Genomic DNA, 17812 nt, shown 5'->3' with positions numbered 1-17812 from the left:
CACTCTGTCATCCTTGATAATGTAGACTCATGTGTAGAGCTAACAGAGATACTGGGTTATCAGTCTGGATTTAGCATTTATTAAGATGTCATGTAATTTCCTTAATACCTGTTACATAAGAGTTCTGTGTCCCTTGGAGCTCCGTGAATCTAGGAAGTTTCTTAACTTTCCATTTCTCTTTATTCTATCTTATCCTATCTGGGTCAATTAAGTCAACGGAAAATAATGCATTTATGTGCTAATTTTATTTAAGTGAGAAAGTGGAGATTGCAAGCAAAACTATTTGCACAGCACTGCCATCTAGTGGACAATGTTCATTATTCTTAAACTACACTGGGCAAGTCTGTTCTGGATGAAGTTAACTAATGCACATCCTGAAAATTTTAGGCTGATAGTGAGAATCATTGATGTTTTCCTCGATGAAATAATACAAAAAGGAGTGAAACAAAACCAACCAGAGAAATATTAGGAAATTCTAGGAAGCAGAACTTCATACTCAAACATGAAAAACCATGCATTCAAGGAAAATTAGAAATTTACTAAAATTTAATGGTTTTCTTCATGTGACTTATTTTAAACTAATTCTTTTAGATATTGTTTCTAGATCATAAATTCACCCACTTGAAGTTGTTAAGTGATTTTTAATATGCTCACATAGGTGGGCAAGCACTTTAATTTTAGAACATTCCTTTACTCAATTATGACAAAATTGGCACATTTAAAAAAATCATTGAACTGGAATTATATGTAAGGAAACATCTGAAAGCTGTTCAGTTTGAAAATTGATGAATTAGACATACAGAAGATAAGATGTGCTATACTTTTTTTTTAAAAGATTTATTTTTATTATTTTTTATTGGAAAGGCGGATATACAGAGAGGAGAGACAGAGAGGAAGATCTTCCGTCTGATGATTCACTCCCCAAGTGAGTGCAACGGCCGATACTATGCCTATCTGAAGCCAGGAGCCTCTTCCAGGTCTCCCAAATGGGTGCAAGGTCCTAAAGCTTTGGGCCGTCCTCGACTGCTTTCCCAGGCCACAGGCAGGGAGCTGGAAGGGAAACAGGGCTGCCGGGATAGAACCGGCGCCCATATGGGATCCTGGGCGTGCAAGGCGAGGACTTAACCACTTGCGCCACCGCGCTGGGCCCAATGTGCTATACTTTTGCAGAAGAATTTTTTCAAGCTTTAAAATATAATGAAAATTGTACAATTGTTTACAATGCATGACTGTTGGAATGACAAACATTTGAGTTTATTTGACATAGAGTTTATATGCCTTTCAAAGTTTCCCCTCAAAATTTTATGATTTTTTTAAAAAGTGAGAGGTATGCAATATTATAATAAGAAATTTAAATAAGAAATTGATAAAGTACTGAAGATTTTTTATGGTAAAAGACTTTCCAATCTCAAACTACGATGTCAATTTAATGAGACGTACCTGGCTGGTTGGCAATATTGCTCGTCATATGGTGCCCTATCTTCAGACATTCTATAGATTTACCATTGGTGGTTATTGATGATTGATGAGTAGCCTGCAGATTGTTCTCTGTGGATTTGGGGAGCCTCACTTTGGCCCGTCCGTAGGTAACGCTAATGTATGCAAGTCCCTAAACTGGTCTGTGCACTCACGAAATGGTTGTTTCTGCTTGAGGCTGAATGCTTTCTTTTGAACTCGACAATAATATTGAACACTTATTCCCACAGTAAGCCTGGTCTTTTTCATTCCATTCAATGGCACACACAAAATGTACAGATCGCAGTACAGAATTTACAGGTACTTCCTAAAAGAGTTATTAAAAACGGAGATGAATTCTAATTAATAGAATTAAAACCCCAGCCGTCAGTCGAATCAGCCATATTTCCCAGCACTTAGAAGCCATGTTCCTCTAGTGAGCAACCCTCACACACAACATTTCAACCACAGCAGGAAATTTTGTTGGGCGGCAGAGCTCCGGACAGCACGAAGTGGGCAAGCCTCCCACTTGCTTTGATCCCAATTTTACAGGACAGCATTCCCAGGCACTTTGAGTGTCAAACAGCTTCAGACATTAATCTCTGCTTTTTTTTTAAACATTCTGTTCTTCCCCTCCTACCATGAATACAACTTGCAGGTTCTCACCTCACTTCTCCTACCAGGTTCTTCCTAATCCACTGCCATGCAGTTCATTTAGAATAACTTTATTAAATTGTTCGTCTTGCCCTGGCCAGTCGTAACTCGCTGAGAAACAGTGTTTGTGTTTCCAAGCGGCTGGTCGCAGTCCCTCGTACATAACACACAATTTTGTTGACACAATTTGATTATTGTGACCAAATGAGCTTCCATCATTCAAAAAACGTGGAATTCCCCTTCAAAGAAGACTTTGCAATACTGCAGATACATAAGGATCATGCAATTTTGGGGTCATGTACATGTCAGCAGACCTAACGTGCCAGTCTGCAGCTGCTATGCTCTAGGGTCACTCACGGGTCCCTGAGACTCAGTCGGTAGCTGCGCGGCTTGGAGATTACGGGAGAGCTCAAGTACCGCGGGACCTGGCGCCCAATCAGCAGCGGGGGGGGGGGGGGGGGGGGGGAGCCTGCCCTTCCGGTGTCCACCGGAAGCACATGGCTGACCAGACAGGCACAGGCCGTCGAGGCCTTGCTGCGGAACCACCGGTGTGGATCTTGGGGTGCGGCCTCTGCCTGGCAGGTCTGAGGGGAGGCAGAGGGCGGAGCCCCTGGCCGCGTGGTAGGTGCGGGACTAGCTGGGAGAGTCTGGACAGTGCAGCTTGAGGCTACGTCTGTGAGGAGAGCCGGCTGTTTGCCGGGAAGGGGCTGTTTTTCGTCTGTTTTTTGGGAGGCTCATCCCGGCTTCGGCCCCGGCTCCGGCCCCGGCTCCAGCCCCGGCTCCGGCCCCGGCTCCCCCATTCCTTCCTGGTCCGGACTCTCAGTGGTGGGGGTGGGTGAGAACAGAAGGCCCTCGCTGCCTTTTGGGGTTCATAGACGGGAGGTGGTCTCCCGAGGGTCACGTGACTGACTGCCCCACAACCACAGGCTGAAACCCGCGGAAACTGTTACAGTTTCGTTTTATTTTGTTGGGTAGTCATCCCTGATTTTCCTTTCCCTCTGGACTTGGTAAAGAATCCTACCCGCAAACCTCTTCCACCGTGTTAGACACCGTGTGACAAGTACTCTACCCTAGTGCTTGTGACAAGTACTCAGCCCTGGCCTCTTGGAGCACTCTCGGCTGGGGAGAATAAGCAAGCCGCCGCCATGTGTCAGCTATTGTGCTCGACGCAGGGTTACCTGGATGACTTTCAAAAGGGTAATTATAGAGTGGATATTGCTTCACCTCTCCCCCGTCACCACCCCTCTGCACTGCTCGGCAACTTGCTGTGTTCAACAGAAATCTTGATCTGTTCTGTAGCTACAAGAGATAGGAATAGCGTATACCGCACGGGTTGTGAGGATTGCATTAGTTAATCTATAAAGGACGCAGATTATGTTTTACACATGGTAAGCACATGCAAATATTTGCTGTTGTTATTCAGTTTAGTCCTGGAATTAATTCATCTTGGGTGAACAGCCATTCCCATTCTAAATATAACATCTTTGCCTATTTCAAGGAAAAATTACTTAATACTGGCAGAATGCCAAATCACTACAGGGCCACATTAAAAACATTTTTTTTCCTGATACCTTACCCTCTCAGGATATTGCTTGATATCTAGCTCGTTCCCTTTAGTTTTAATGCACTTGAAAGAGAGTCATTTTATTTACACTGTCAGTATTTTGTGATTAAAGATGGCAACAATAAACATTTTAATTTTGAAGGACATTCTTTGAACAGTAATAAAGGAACAATTTTACAAGTGTTCTATATAGCTTATGAATCAAGATCATTTTTGTTTGTGTGTGTGTGTGTTTTTTTTTTTTTTCATTTTTAGGTCTACTCTCCAGAATTATGAGTAACATTTAGTTGGTATGAAAATCAACTTGATCTTTCCGCCCTACAAAAGAAAATTGAAAATAAAGATTCTCTACTCAATACTTTGTGCATGGTACAAAGTTTATGGATATAGTGACTATATTTTGCTAACAGGTCAAGCTGTAATTTGCTTTTTGGGGGGAAACTTTCCCTGTTACAGCCCCTTCTCAAAGGCTCACTATATTCTGAACCCTTTCAGATAATTGAGTGAACCAATGCATGTAAATATTGCATGTAGCATTTTTGTGTGATGTTTGGAATGTTAAAGTGGAGTTCTCTTGAATAAAGTAATTTTCTTACTTCAGTTTTTATCAAGCCTAAAACATTAATAGCTTAGTTGTTTTTAAACTTCTCCAAAGAAAAATACGATCTCTTTATGCAGATTATTGTTGCTGTTAATAAATTTTTGTAGAGTTTTAAAGAAGTTAGGAAGATACGAATTTTGCAGTTTATTAGGAGTAAAATCTTAGTTTTGCAAGTTGTTAGAAATAAAATAGGTAACTTAGATAAATAGAATTGTATTTTTCACATTTTCAAACTAATGTAAGCCTTTTCAGTGCTTAGAACTGCAGAAGATATTTTCAAAATTTTTATAATAGTAATTAATTGTGCTGAAATTCCTTCTACTCCCCATCTTCCCTGTATGCATTCTTCACAGAATACAGAATAGAGAAAGTAAACCCAGATAATGCATTTATTACCATATCAAAAACAGTTTTTTTAAATAGAAATTTCATTAAAATTCTGTCTTATGCCATTTTAGTTGGGGGAGGTACTTTAGAGATGCAGTAGGCTGGCAGTTTTAGGCAAAATCCTTTTTACAAAATCTCTTGTATCTATTTGTTGCTATACATTCAGCTCTTCCCGACTAAGAAGTGTATTTTCTGCTCTATAAGTACTAAATGCAAATAGAGCTTAGTACTGTTAATTCTGGTTGCTTTCTGATAATGTTTATTTGTTTACAACTGAGTGTGTAAAGGAAACGAGTGGTTATGTTCCATGTAGCTCGTTCTGGGCTCCTTTCTGTATGGCTTTCAAATTTGCAGTCCCATTATTATAGCATGCCTATAAATAGTTGTAATCAGTATCACATCTAAACACTTGTCCAGCTTGTTCTATTCTTTTAAATAAGGCGACACAAAATCAAACCTGTATGTCTCACATCACTTTTGTACAGGTACTGTTTGCAAGTGAAAACACAAGGAATGTGATTGACTTGTATAAGTACACATAATTCTCTTAAGGCTGAAGTGAAACCAGATTTATACCAATAGCAGGGTCTGAAACAGCTAAGATAGATATTTACAATAAGCCTGGTAAGGGGATGGCTAAGTCTTTATAAAACTGGATTCTGTAGTATATGTTGGCAAATTGACATGTATTCATCAGGCATTAATGAATGCATGATGTAAACAATATATATTTGTTTAGCATCATAAACAATCAATTCAGCCAGTGATGCGATTCCTTTTTTTCCCCAGTTTTGCAAATCTGATATTTCCTTTGCTCTGTGGTTTACGGTTCCTCTGCAGAACAAGATGGGAGACCCTGAAGCAGGCAAGAAGATTTTCATTCAGAAATGTGCTCAGTGCCACACAGTGGAAAAAGGTGGAAAACATAAGACTGGGCCAAATCTCTGGGGGCTCTTCGGCCGAAAAACAGGGCAAGCACAAGGATATTCGTATACCGATGCAAACAAAAATAAAGGTAAAAAAAGCAACAATAGTGGGGGAGAACAGATTTCGTATCAAAGATGAAACAACATGAAGCAGCGTTAGAATTTCATAATTTACAGACTTGAAAATGGACCCCCATATTTACATTACTGAAGTCATGATTTGTTATCTCTAACACCTGCTTTCAAATAACTAATCAACTTGGGCCCGGCGCGGTGGCGCAGTGGTTAAGGTCCTCGCCTTGCATGCCTGGGATCCCATATGGGTGCCGGTTCTATCCCAGCAGCCCCGCTTCCCTTCCAGCTCCCTGCCTGTGGCCCGGGAAAGCAGTCGAGGATGGCCCAAAGCTTTGGGACCCTGCACCCGTGTGGGAGACCCGGAAGAGGCTCCTGGCTTTGGATAGGCATAGCATCGGCCGTTGCACTCACTTGGGGAGTGAATCATCAGATGGAAGATCTTCCTCTCTGTCTCTCCTCTCTGTATATCCGCCTTTCCAATAAAAACATAATAAAAATAAATTAAAAGAAAACTAATCAACTTATAAAAAAAGATTTATTTTATTTTTATTAGAAAGTCAGATATACAGAGAGGAGGAGAGACAGAGAGGAAGATCCTCCATCCCTTAATTCACTCCTCAAGCGGCCTCAACGGCCAGAGCTGCACTGATCCTAAGTCAGGAGCCCGGAGCCTCCTCCCGGTCTCCCATGCAGGTGCTGCTTCCCAAGGCTTTGGGCTGTCCTCAACTGCTTTCCCAGGTAACAAGCAAAGAGCTGGATGGGAAGTGGGGGTGGCTGGAATACAGACTGGTGCCCATATGAGATCCCGATGTATGCAAGGCAAGGACTTTAGCCACTAGGCTACCATACTGAGTCCTGATCAACGTTTTGATCAAAATAATTCCAAGTCACATGTGGTATAGGTTTTTGCCTATATGGGGTATTTTATTTTATTTTTATTCAATTATTTTGAAAAGCGTTATGCAATTAAAAAGTCAAATATTTTAATATCTTGGTGATAGTGGTTCTCTTTCTGGGTTGAGAGATACAGTCTAAGTGAAAAAGCATTTTAATGTTGATATTAAAAATGGTTATGAAAGACTATTATATCGTTGAGAAGTAAATACTCCCGGATTTGTGTGTTTGTGTTATATGTGTGTATTAACTGGATTGCCTTATCAGATTTTCTTAAAATCGGGTACAAGCCTTTCTTTCAGTGTTTTTGGGTACCTGGCATATCTTGTGGGCTACAATTTCAGATCACTGTTTTTTGAAATTGCATTTTATTTCTACTGAAGTGTGAAACCCTTGTAATATAGAATGAACCATTTTGTAATATGATTCAGTAGCATTTAGTGCATTCACAGTATTTTATACTTACTCCCTTTTCTTAGTTTCAGAACCTTTTTTTTTTTTATCACCCCAGAGTAACTATATTCATTAAGTGAGTGATCCCTCCCGTTTCCTCCGCCTTGCATTCTGTGGCTGTTGCTGATCTGCTTCTCCTCACTTTGGATTTGTCTATAGGATCTTTTAAGTTAACAGAGTTGGTTATATCTATATCTATATCCACATGCATATATACATACGTGTGTGTGTGAAACCTTTTGTATCTGGAGTCTTTCACTTAGATGCTGAATTTCTGTTTAAGGCATGCAGCTGGATATTTGTTGTTTCTGCCTTTGTCATTACGTCCGCCTGGGTGTCTGACTTCACATGGCCTTTTTTTTTATTGGAAAGGCAGATATGCAAAAATTTTATTGGAAAGGCAGATATGCAAATATACAGTGAGGAAGATATTCTGTCTGCTGGTTCACTCCCCAGGTGACCCCAACAGCTGGAGCTTAGCTGATCCGAAGCCAGGAGCCAGGGCCTCCTATCTGTCTCCCAGATGGGCACAGGATCCCAAGGCTTAGGGCCATTCTCTGTGGTTTTCCTAGGCCACAGCAGGGAGCTGGATGGGAAGTGGAGCAGCCAGGATTAGAACTGAACGCCCAAATGGGATCCTGGCACATGCAAGCTGAGGACTTTAACCATGAGGCCACTGTTCCAGGCCCTCACATGACCTTTTCTAAGGACACTAGACACATTGGGTTAGGTGCTCATCTTACTCCAGTGTGACCTCATTTCAGCTTAACTAATCACATCTGTAATGGCCTATTTTCCTATTTTGAAACATTTCCATATTATGAGATAACAGACCAGGGGTTCATCATATCTTTATTTGAGAGACACCCATGATAAAAGGCCATCTGTACATATAAAACAAATCAATAGATAGTTGACAAAATGCACTAAGATTGATAGGGACAATTGCTTGGCATAGGGCACCCATATCCCACATACAGGTGTCTGAGTCCGGGTCTTGGCTACAGTCTATAGATTCCAGCCTCCAGTTAACTTGGATATTCTAGGAAGCATGGTGATGGCAAAGTGATTGGGCTCCTGGCTTGGCCCAGACCCACATGTTGTGGCCATTTGGTGAATGACCTAGAAGGTGAGAGATCTCTGACTGTCTTCCTCTGCTTTTTGAAAACAAAATAAATAAAAAATTTAAAGTGTAAATAAAATAAATCATAATGCTTGGGACAGAAATATTTTAGCATCTTTTAAAATATCAGCATATTAACACAATATCATTGTATTAAGGATGTACAAGAATGCTGATGAATAGGTATTATGTAGTAATTTGTCTATCTTTTTTAGAAATCTCTGAAATTTTCTAATTTCCCAAGTTACTGGAGTACCTTTGTTATCATAGTGGATCCAAAGGTTGAGGGCCTGAGATTGTAATAACAAAATAACTCATGATGAACTCATGGATAATTTCAGGATTGGGACTGATTATATTTGACTAGGTCATCCGTGTGATTAGAGAATTAGAGGACTCTGAGGCAGGTGATATTAGTCTAACTTCCAGGAACAGAATTGGGTTTAGAAATGAAAATCAGCCAATAATTTAGTCAGTCTTATTTATCTGATAAAATCCCAGTTAAAAGCTTTGGAGTCAGCATTATGGCACAGTGGTATAAACTGCTGATTGGAGTGTGTTTATCCCAAATTGGAGTGCCTGGAGTTGAATCCTGCCTTTTCTTCCAGTCCAGCATTTTACTAGCATTTTTGCTGGGAGGCAGCAGATCATGTTCAAGTGCTTGGGTCCCTGTCTCCTGTGTGGGAGATCTTACTGGAGTGTTGGGCTCTTGGCTTTGTCTGGCCAGGCCCCAGCTGTTGTGCTCATTTTGGGAGTGAGCCAGTGGATAGGAGGTCTTTCCCTGTCACTCTGCCTTTCATGGAAGTAAACTTAAAGACAACACAAAACCAAATGGTGGACACTGCTATGTTTGAAACCCTGTCAGTCCTCTGTGTGTGGGTCTCTTGAATCTTGCTGGTCCAACTTTATATTCTTTATAACCAAACTGTGTATGTTACTAGAATGCTTTTCTGAGTTCTGTGAGTTGTTCTAGCAAGTTACTAAACTTGAAGGGGTTGTGGATGCTGCAGCCAGTTGGTCAGAATTTTGAGTGGCTTGAACTCAGACCTGGAATCTGAAGTGACAGAAGACTTGCAGGGAATTGCAGAGTCAGTTCCTGCTCTGAGCACTGCCTGTGATGCAGTGAGTCGTTGTGGTAGGATTTTCCAGTTCACAGACTATTAAATAAATCAAACTTTGCAAGTCATTATCAAGAGGTCAGTATTGTAGTGTTTCAGGATAAGTATCTCCTTGCAGCATGAGCATCATAAGTCCTACCTGCTCCACTTCTGATGTATCTTTCTGCTAATACAGCTTGGGAAAGCAATGGAGGATGGCTCAAGTGCTTGGGCCCCTACCTGGACGAAGCTTCAGGTTCCTGGCTGCAGCTGTTGTGGCCATAAGGGAAGTGAGTCCATAGATAGAAGATTCTGTCTCTCCTTCTGTCTCCTTAATCCTTTCACTGAACTAAATAAAAAATAAATCTAAAATAAATCTTTTGTTTTAAAGATTTATTTATTTTATTGGAAAGTCAGATATACAGAGAGGAGGAGAGACAGAGAGGAAGATTTTCCGTATGATGATTCACTCCCCAAGTGAGCTCAGCAGCTGGTGCTGTACTGATTCGAAGCCAGGAGCCAGGAACTTCTTTCCGGGTCTCCCACGTGAGTGCAGGGTCCCAGTGCTCTGGGCTGTCCTCGACTGCTTTCCCAGGCCACAAGCAGGGAGCTGGATGGGAAGTGGAACTGCTGGGATTAGAACCGGTGCCCATATGGGATCCCGGGCGCGTTCAAGGTGAGGACTTCAGCCACTATGCCACGGCGCCGGGCTCAAATAAATCTTAAAAACAAACAAACAAACAAAAAACCTCCCCAAAAAACCGCCGAAACCAAAAACTATTACGTAGGGCTGGCATGGTTGCTCAGTAGGCAAATCCTCCTTGCAATGCCAGTATCCCAGTGCAGAAAGGACTGGTCCTGGAGCTCGAACCAGGCAGTTCATTATGAGACACAGGTGTCTTAACTGACATCTGAATCAGGAAGTCAGATATCCATCCCAAATCAGTGTTTAACACATTTGTTTGCATTTGTGTTGTTTATTTTAAAAGAAAGATATATTTATTTGAAAGGCACACTTAAAGAGAGAGAGACAGAGAGAGTAAATCATTTGCTGTTCATGCCCAGATGGCCAAAACAGCCAGTGCCAGGCTTGGCCCGAATTAGAGGCGTGAGCCTCATCCTGATTTCTCACATGAGGGACAGGGACCCAAACACTTGTGGCACCTTCTGTTTCTTTCCCTTGGCTGTTAGCAGAAAACTGGTTTGGGAGGTGAGCAGCTGGAACACAATCTAGTGGTGTCATAGGTAGTGGCTTTACGTGCTAGGTCACAATGTTAGCGCCCTTGTTTTAAATAGTAATTAGCTTAATTAGCTTATAACAAATGTATCTTTATATAGGTTATTACTGAAATTTGTAAGCTTTTAAAAAGATTTTGTTTAGCATAATTTAAGAATCAGCAATAAAATTTCTATAAGTCACTTTATTTAAATAATTCTTGTGACTGACTTAGGGATAGAAATAAGAATAAGTACCTTACTATGTTAATTGAAGTAGGACTTGACAATAAGCCTTTTAAAAATAAAATGAGCTTAAAAACACTTTACTAAAGCTTGGTCAAAGATAGATTTAAATGACTAAGAAAATCGTGAATTTAATAGCAATGTTAGTTCACATTGTGGTCAACTATATTTTCTTTTCTCTGTATAATTTTTCTGTTGTAAGTAATTACATTCATATGTTCAGAGGGACATGGAAATTCTCATAAAGATTCTTCACTACATTTGACTTATAGCAAGTACATGTGTTTTTCTTTTAAGATTTGTTTTGTTTTACTTTATTTTTTATTGGAAAGGCAGATAGGTCTTCCGTCTGCTAGTTCACTCCCCAGATGGCCACCGTGGCCAGAGCTGAGCTGATCTGCAACCAGGAGCCGGGAGCTTCTTCTGGGTCTCCTGTGCAAGTGCAGGATATCAAGGGTTTGAGCCATCTTCTACTGCATTCCCAGGCCACAAGTAAGAAGTTCGACCAGAAGTAGAGCAGCCAGGGTACGAACCAGTACCTAGATGGTTTCCTGGCGTATGCAAGGCAAGGGTTTAGCCAATAGACTGTACATGTGATCTTTAAAATTGTGATCAAATATGCACAACATAAAATCAGAAGTTTAGTCATTTTTAAGCATACAGTTGTGTGGCGTAAAGTCCATGAAATTCATATTGTTTTCCAACTTTTCATCTATAGAAGTTTTTTTCTATCAAACCGAAACTCTGTACCCATTAAATTGACAACTGCCAACTATTCTACTTTTATCTTCTTTTACGTTTGAGTACTTTCTTTATCTTGTACAAGTGGAATATGACAGTATTTATTGACTTGTTGCTAAATTACTTCAGTTAGTATAATGTCTTTAAGGTTCATTTGTCACTGGAGACCCAAATTACTTCTATCTCTTGGCTATTTTGAATCATGTTGCTAGGAACTTGAGTATAAAAATATCAGTTCAGTTCCTATTTCATCTTCTTTGAAAACATACCCAGAATTGAAATTGCTGAATCCTATGGTAATTGTATGAGGACATTTTTGAGGATCAGCTATACCATTTTTCCAAATAATATCCATAAACTCACTTATATATTTTAAGTAACATGTTTATTCTCCACTGTGAAGGATTAGAAAACCAAAGTATTTATGTCTCCCATTTCTTTACAATGTCTCCTAGCACTTTTTATTATAGTTATAGCCCATGTAATCATAATTACCATAGCTGTTTTAAAATTTATTATACATTTGAATGGTATTGATGAGTGTTCCCAAATTTAACTGTGTTTATCTTTTGGTTTATAGATGGTTATTTGATACTAAATTACACCAAGAAAAGGTGTTTGGAATTATATTATCTCAGTTCTTGGCTTTTTAAAAATATCTGGGTGTTTGTATTATGCTTGAATAGCAATTTGATTAGGCATAAAATTTTTGGGAGACATTTTAATTTCTTAGGGTAGTATATGCTTCAGGTTGGTTTATTGTTTGGAGAAATATGCAACCAGCCTGATAGCTTTGCTATGTGAGTAATGTGGTTTTACTTGTTCTTTCCCTTAATCTCAGTAAAATTCTTATTAAAACACAATAACTTTGACTATGTCTAGGCTTTGACTGAACTTTTTCAGTATATTCAGGAATATGTTGTGCTTTTCCTTTTGGTAGACTAAGGGTGGTAATTCTTGAAAGTTTTGCTGAATTTTGTGCTGTAATTATTTTATTCTATTTGTTTTAAAAATTTTTATGTGGGTCAACAGTTGTGTAGAAGTGGTTTTCCTTTGTCTAAATATCTTATGTATTGGTCTTTTTTGTATTTAAATTTTTTATTAGTTTTTGTTTATTTGAGAGGCAGAGTTACTAAAAGAGGGATAGGCAAAGAGATCTTCCATTGGCTGACTCTCTCCACAGTGGTGGCAATGGCCTGACTTAGGAGCTGGGAGCTTACATTCCAGGTGTTCTATGTGAACGCAGGGGCCTAAGCACTTAGGCTGTCCTCTACTACTCTTACAGGCACACTGTAGGAAACTAGGTAGGAAGTGGAGCAACTGAGAATCTCAGAGTCCATGTACGATACCAGTACTGTAAGTGGTATCTTAACCCGCTGTACCATAGTGGTGGTTCCCTTTTGATGTTACAGCTAGAATGATTATTATTTAAAAAAATTTTTATTTTTCATGATACAACTTCATAGACACAGAGTATTTCCCTTGGCTAGAGTTATTAAAAAAATCCTTACTCTGGCAATCTTGTTTTTTTTTTTATTTTTTTTTAAAGATTTATTTTTATTATTTTTTTTATTGGAAAGGCAGATATACAGAGAGGAGAGACAGAGAGGAAGATCTTCCGTCCGATGATTCACTCCCCAAGTGAGCGCAACGGGCCGATACTATGCCGATCCGAAGCCAGGAGCCTCTTCCAGGTCTCCCACACGGGTGCAGGTTCCCAAAGCTTTGGGCTGTCCTCGACTGCCTTCCCAGGCCACGGGCAGGGAGCTGGAAGGGAAGCAGGGCTGCCGGGATTAGAACCTGCGCCCATATGGGATCCTGGGCGTGCAAGGCGAGGACCTTTAACCACTTGCGCCACCGCGCCGGGCCCGGCAATCTTGTTTTTATTAATATTTTTGATCCTGGTTGTGCCATCACGTGTATCCTTTTTGCTCTCATTTATGTGTTCCTGTTTTATTGTTTTCTTCTTAAGCCTTTATAATTATGTATTGAGTTCTTGATCATAAATATCATTTTTGAATCTTTGGAAGTATGTTCATAATTTTCATCTGCCTAGTGTATATTTTTTGATATATAGTTTTCATTTAACCTTTGATCTTCATATTCCTTTTTGCTGTGTCTTTGTGTGTGGTATGTATATGTGTGTTGGATATGTGTATTTTCAGTACTCTTGGGTTTATTTTTATTATTCATCTGTTGATGGGGAATATTATTCTGGGACTGATTATTTGCAGAAGGATAGTGAGAGTGAGAGTCTGACAGTTCTAATTAGTGATGAAGCCTCTTATTCACATTATGTTTGGGACATGTTTATAAGTCTCAAAGTATATGGGTGGATGTTTGGGGTGTCATTTGGCTTTTCAGGTGGCAAAGACTGGCAGTCCTAGGGATATTCAGCCTCTGCAATTTCTCTTCTGAAAAGTTAAAATTCTTTTAAAGATGGTGTATTAGTGTTTTCTTGTTTGGTCCCAGCTTTCCTGGATCTCCAGTGTTAAAATGAATTTAGGGAGACTCTGATTAGTGGATGATCTATCCTGTTCTTTTTGAGTACAACAAAAGCTTATGAATTTGCCCTGAAGCATGAGTTGTATCTTTTGGCAATTTTTCTCTTCTCTTGGGATCATTAGTGGTAAGTGTCCTTTCATCTTGATCCAGTTTTCATGTTCTTGTTGCTCTTCTAATTAGATCACACTTGAGATTATAGGTGCTTATTCAATAGTTTCATGAAAAATGTAGCTAGCATTTCTGTTTCTCTTTTTGGCTATTAGAAAGAGTAGAAGATGATGTTTCTCTGTCAACTTAAAAAGAAATTTATGGAATTACTAATTTTGATAGAAATTTGGGAAGAGGCAGTTTGGCATGTTTGGTAAAAAGAATGTGGAAATAAGAGTTAGTAGTCAGAAATTCTTGACTCTTAAGTAGATTTGCCATGTTAGGGCAATTACCTTATTTTCTCTGGACAATCACCCAGTTATATAATTGGGTTAAATAATCTTCAAAGTCTTTTCTAGTCGAAACCATCTATGATTCTAGGAAATTGAAGTGCTGATTATGTGCAACATGGCTGGTTTGGTAGTTGATTGTTATACCCTGGATAATCCTGAACAGTATCTAACTACTAGATTTGTACAGAGAAGTTAAGGAGTAGAGACTTGGAATGTTTTTGTAAGTTAGCATCTGTAAGTGTTCTCATCTCTGATGGCCTTCCTATAAAAGGCAAACATATCTTGTTCAAATAGGTGGCTCACGTCAGAAAGTAAACCCTACCAATATAAGTACACAAACTTAAAACTTATTTTCACCTTTATAGGTATTGTCTGGGGAGAAGACACTCTGATGGAATATTTGGAGAATCCAAAGAAATATATCCCTGGAACTAAAATGGTCTTTGCTGGTCTTAAAAAGAAGAGTGAGAGAGAACATCTTATTCAGTATTTGAAACAGGCCACATCATGAAATGTTATTGCAGTTTCACATATATTAGTCATAAGCCAGAATTATCCAATTTAAGATACTGAATCTTTTAAAAAGTCATATTTGATCTTCCTTGATCAGCCTGCTAGTAAATGTAAAGCTTAACAATAAAGTTTCATATAGTTGATGTGTGTAGTGCTACTCATATGCTCTCCAGTCTGATGTGTGTTTGCTCACTGAACATGAGGAGGGACAGGGAAGAGGACAGAGAAGGAAATGGAAATCTGTTGTGCATGCAATATTTTATAAACCTAGCAACTGCTGTTAATGATGGAGATTGCACAATTTAAGTGTAGATTGATAAGACATTTTTATTTGGCTATATCTAGTTATGTTTTTCAGTTTTTAATATAAGCAATATTTAAGGTAATTTTAAGGAAAAAAGGTGGAGAAAATGAAGTTAAGTAGTTGACTTTACCTTGATAATATTTTTGGGAAAAAGAGGGTAAAATGTTGACTCTGAGTAATATAAAACCATGGAGTGGAAGGAGAAAAACATGTTCTATGTTAATAAATAGTTGTTTCATATAAAATGTAAACATTTTCTGTTCACTCATTTAACAGCAGGACAGTTTTGCCCAGCATTACTGAATAATATAAAAGTGGACTAAAGGGAGGGGCATCACAGACCTTAAGAAGATACAAATGTAGAAGAGTCCCCACCTTACTGTAAGTGGGAGGGCTTCTGGGTAGGGCAGGTCTGAATCAGGAACCATGAGGAGAGGCACAGTAGCTCTGTGTAGTGTGGAGCAGATGGTAAATCAGGTATGCAGTCCTACAAGTACTCTGTCAATCAAATGATACTACTCAATGCAAGAAGGAGAAGCTTCTTTGCTGTCAAAAGGTGGGTAGTCAGCTAGTCAAGATCACTGTGATGAGACTAGGCCATTCATATTTAAATTTCATAATACCACTCCTGTGAAGGATTTTTTTCCTACTATCAATAAAGAAATGTAACAATATAAAAAGATACAGAGAGATCTAGAGCCAGAACCCACAACTTGAATATTTTACCCTGTTATGACTTTCTGTATCATTGTCAGGATGACTGGTGAACTAGTTAGCTTGGCAGATGACACTACAATGAAGATATCCTAACAGAATGTGAGGGGGAATATAATTAATGAATTATGGTTAATGAATTATGATGGTTTCTAGAAGATTCTGTTAAAGGTGGTTAATTCCCAGGCTTACTGATGTTTCTGCCAGGACTCTCTGGAAGTGTGCCTATGGCTGCCGAAGGAGGACTTCAGGCAAAGCTGAGCTTGTTACTCACCCTGAAGGAATTTTCTGATGAGGGTTAGAGATACCTCTATAGGCGCTAACAGTGTATTCAGAGCTGAGTTGGCTTACAAAAATGAGGAATTGGGTGTCATTTCAAATTCCAATTGCATGAGGCCAGGGATCTCTGTGAAAAAGACCTTGCACTCAGTTCACTCAACTGATAATTGCTGTGTGGATTTTTTTGTAACTGTTATAGATGGACTTTGTGGCATTAATAGATGCCACCTTGCAGGAAGAATTTGAAGTTTAAATATCTTTGACTTAAGAGAAGATAATATAAGGAGAGCTGAGAATGAGAAAAAGGGAACTGGGTGGCAGTCAAGAAATATTAAGTGAATTGCTGTTTTAAAAATTGTTCAGTTAGTGATGATGTAATGAATGTTGCTTTAAGTTTATGTTTACTTGAGCAAAATAAGTACTTGTTGGCTAGTAGCATGTGATGTATATTAAATAGTAAATATAAATTGGAGGAAATTTTGTATTTGAATATAATAATTCTATATTGTAGCTTTTTGTTATTGATTTTTTAAATATCATGTTAGAATCAATTTACATGAGGAAACTTCTGGAAAATGTGGAGATTTTATACTAAGTTCATTTTGCTAAACTGAAACTATAGTTCTAGAATTCTGTTTATATGATTCCCAATTAAGGCTGATCATAAAAGAGGGTTACCTTTTATTTGGAAGGCAGGGAGGGAGGTATCAGACAGAAACCTGTTCATTTTTTTGAGGGGCCAATTTAGCCTCGTCTGTTGCCTCACATTCATTTGGTGGGGCGGAACTCCTCTAAACTCCTGCTACATCTTTCAGTTTGTGACCTGGCACAGGGTTATATGGCAATTTGAGTGGTGTGAGGTCAGCTTTGTCAGGTCATTCATACCAATCAGGTTTGGAATGGTGAGACACAAATAACATGGGTATAATCTGCTCTCTCAGGTCTGTTTTTACTCTCCCATTTTTATGCATTGCTTTTCATCCAAACTGCTGGTGTTCATCAACTTTAGGCTGAATAAACAGCCAATAACAGTCTCTCTCTTTAGATCAGGTTTAAGCCTAGCTCCTCTAAGAACTCTTCTTGACAAAATATCTTTTGGCCTTATATTTGGTTCACTTAGTCTGGTTTTAACAGGATCCTACTGAGTTTAGTGAAAACTCCCACTGTGGTGCTCCTTCAGCAAGAACCCTGTGAAGTTGGTTTACCAAGAATCCCTCTCTCTCAACCTTGATGCATTTGCTTAGTACTTTCCTTCCCATTGACTTCCATCTTGCTCCTGGGCAAAATCTCCACCTGTTCTTACTGTATTGATGAATTCAGTCTCTCTTCCCCAATGCAGAATCTTTCTTAGCAGTACTCCCTTCTTCATTGGCTTCTTCCTGAGTTTCTCTAACAAGTGTTAGGTAATTCTTTAGCACCAACAACCTTCTACATCTTCTTCATCGGCTGGTCTTTGTGGTCCTAATGACTTTCCTTGCATTTTTAACCGTTCCCTCTGGACCTTTGTCTTTCCAAAATTTTTCCTAAATTGTATTAATTTCCACAATAAATCTCAGATTCAGTGGTCCTGCCTTCCTAATCAAACCCTAACTGATATAAGCACTGTATCTGAACAACACATGAGCA

The 17812-nt window shown here is 39.2% G+C and overlaps 2 protein-coding genes across 2 annotated transcripts in view; both read left to right on the top strand.

Moving 5' to 3' along the window:
* The first annotated feature begins 5507 nt into the window (after positions 1-5507).
* On the top strand, positions 5508-14887 carry LOC121150692 (cytochrome c, testis-specific). Its single transcript, XM_040971793.1, has 2 exons — positions 5508-5676; positions 14742-14887. The coding sequence occupies exons 1-2, from the start codon at positions 5508-5510 to the stop codon at positions 14885-14887; spliced, it is 315 nt and encodes a 104-aa protein (XP_040827727.1).
* The window catches only part of PDE11A (phosphodiesterase 11A), a 387926-nt gene continuing 375621 nt past the window's right edge, over positions 5508-17812 (top strand). Inside the window, exon 1 of the mRNA XM_040971787.1 lies at positions 5508-5676. Coding sequence (XP_040827721.1) covers positions 5659-5676 — 18 coding nt within the window. The 5' untranslated portion in view covers positions 5508-5658. The remainder of the gene's footprint in view (positions 5677-17812) is intronic.

Source organism: Ochotona curzoniae, unplaced genomic scaffold (genome assembly GCF_017591425.1).
Source record: "Ochotona curzoniae isolate NIBS_2020 unplaced genomic scaffold, NIBS_Ocur_1.0 contig_2210, whole genome shotgun sequence".
NCBI classification, from domain to species: Eukaryota; Metazoa; Chordata; class Mammalia; order Lagomorpha; family Ochotonidae; genus Ochotona; species Ochotona curzoniae.
This window is presented reverse-complemented; position numbering and strand designations above follow the sequence as displayed.

What these genes read in the sequence shown, in the direction of transcription:
- LOC121150692 (XM_040971793.1), top strand. Translation starts at nt 5,508, where the DNA reads ATGGGAGACCCTGAAGCAGGCAAGAAGATTTTCATTCAGAAATGTGCT. An exon ending in CGATGCAAACAAAAATAAAG is followed by an intron (nt 5,677 to 14,741) that starts GTAAAAAAAGCA and finishes TCACCTTTATAG; the next exon opens with GTATTGTCTGGGGAGAAGAC.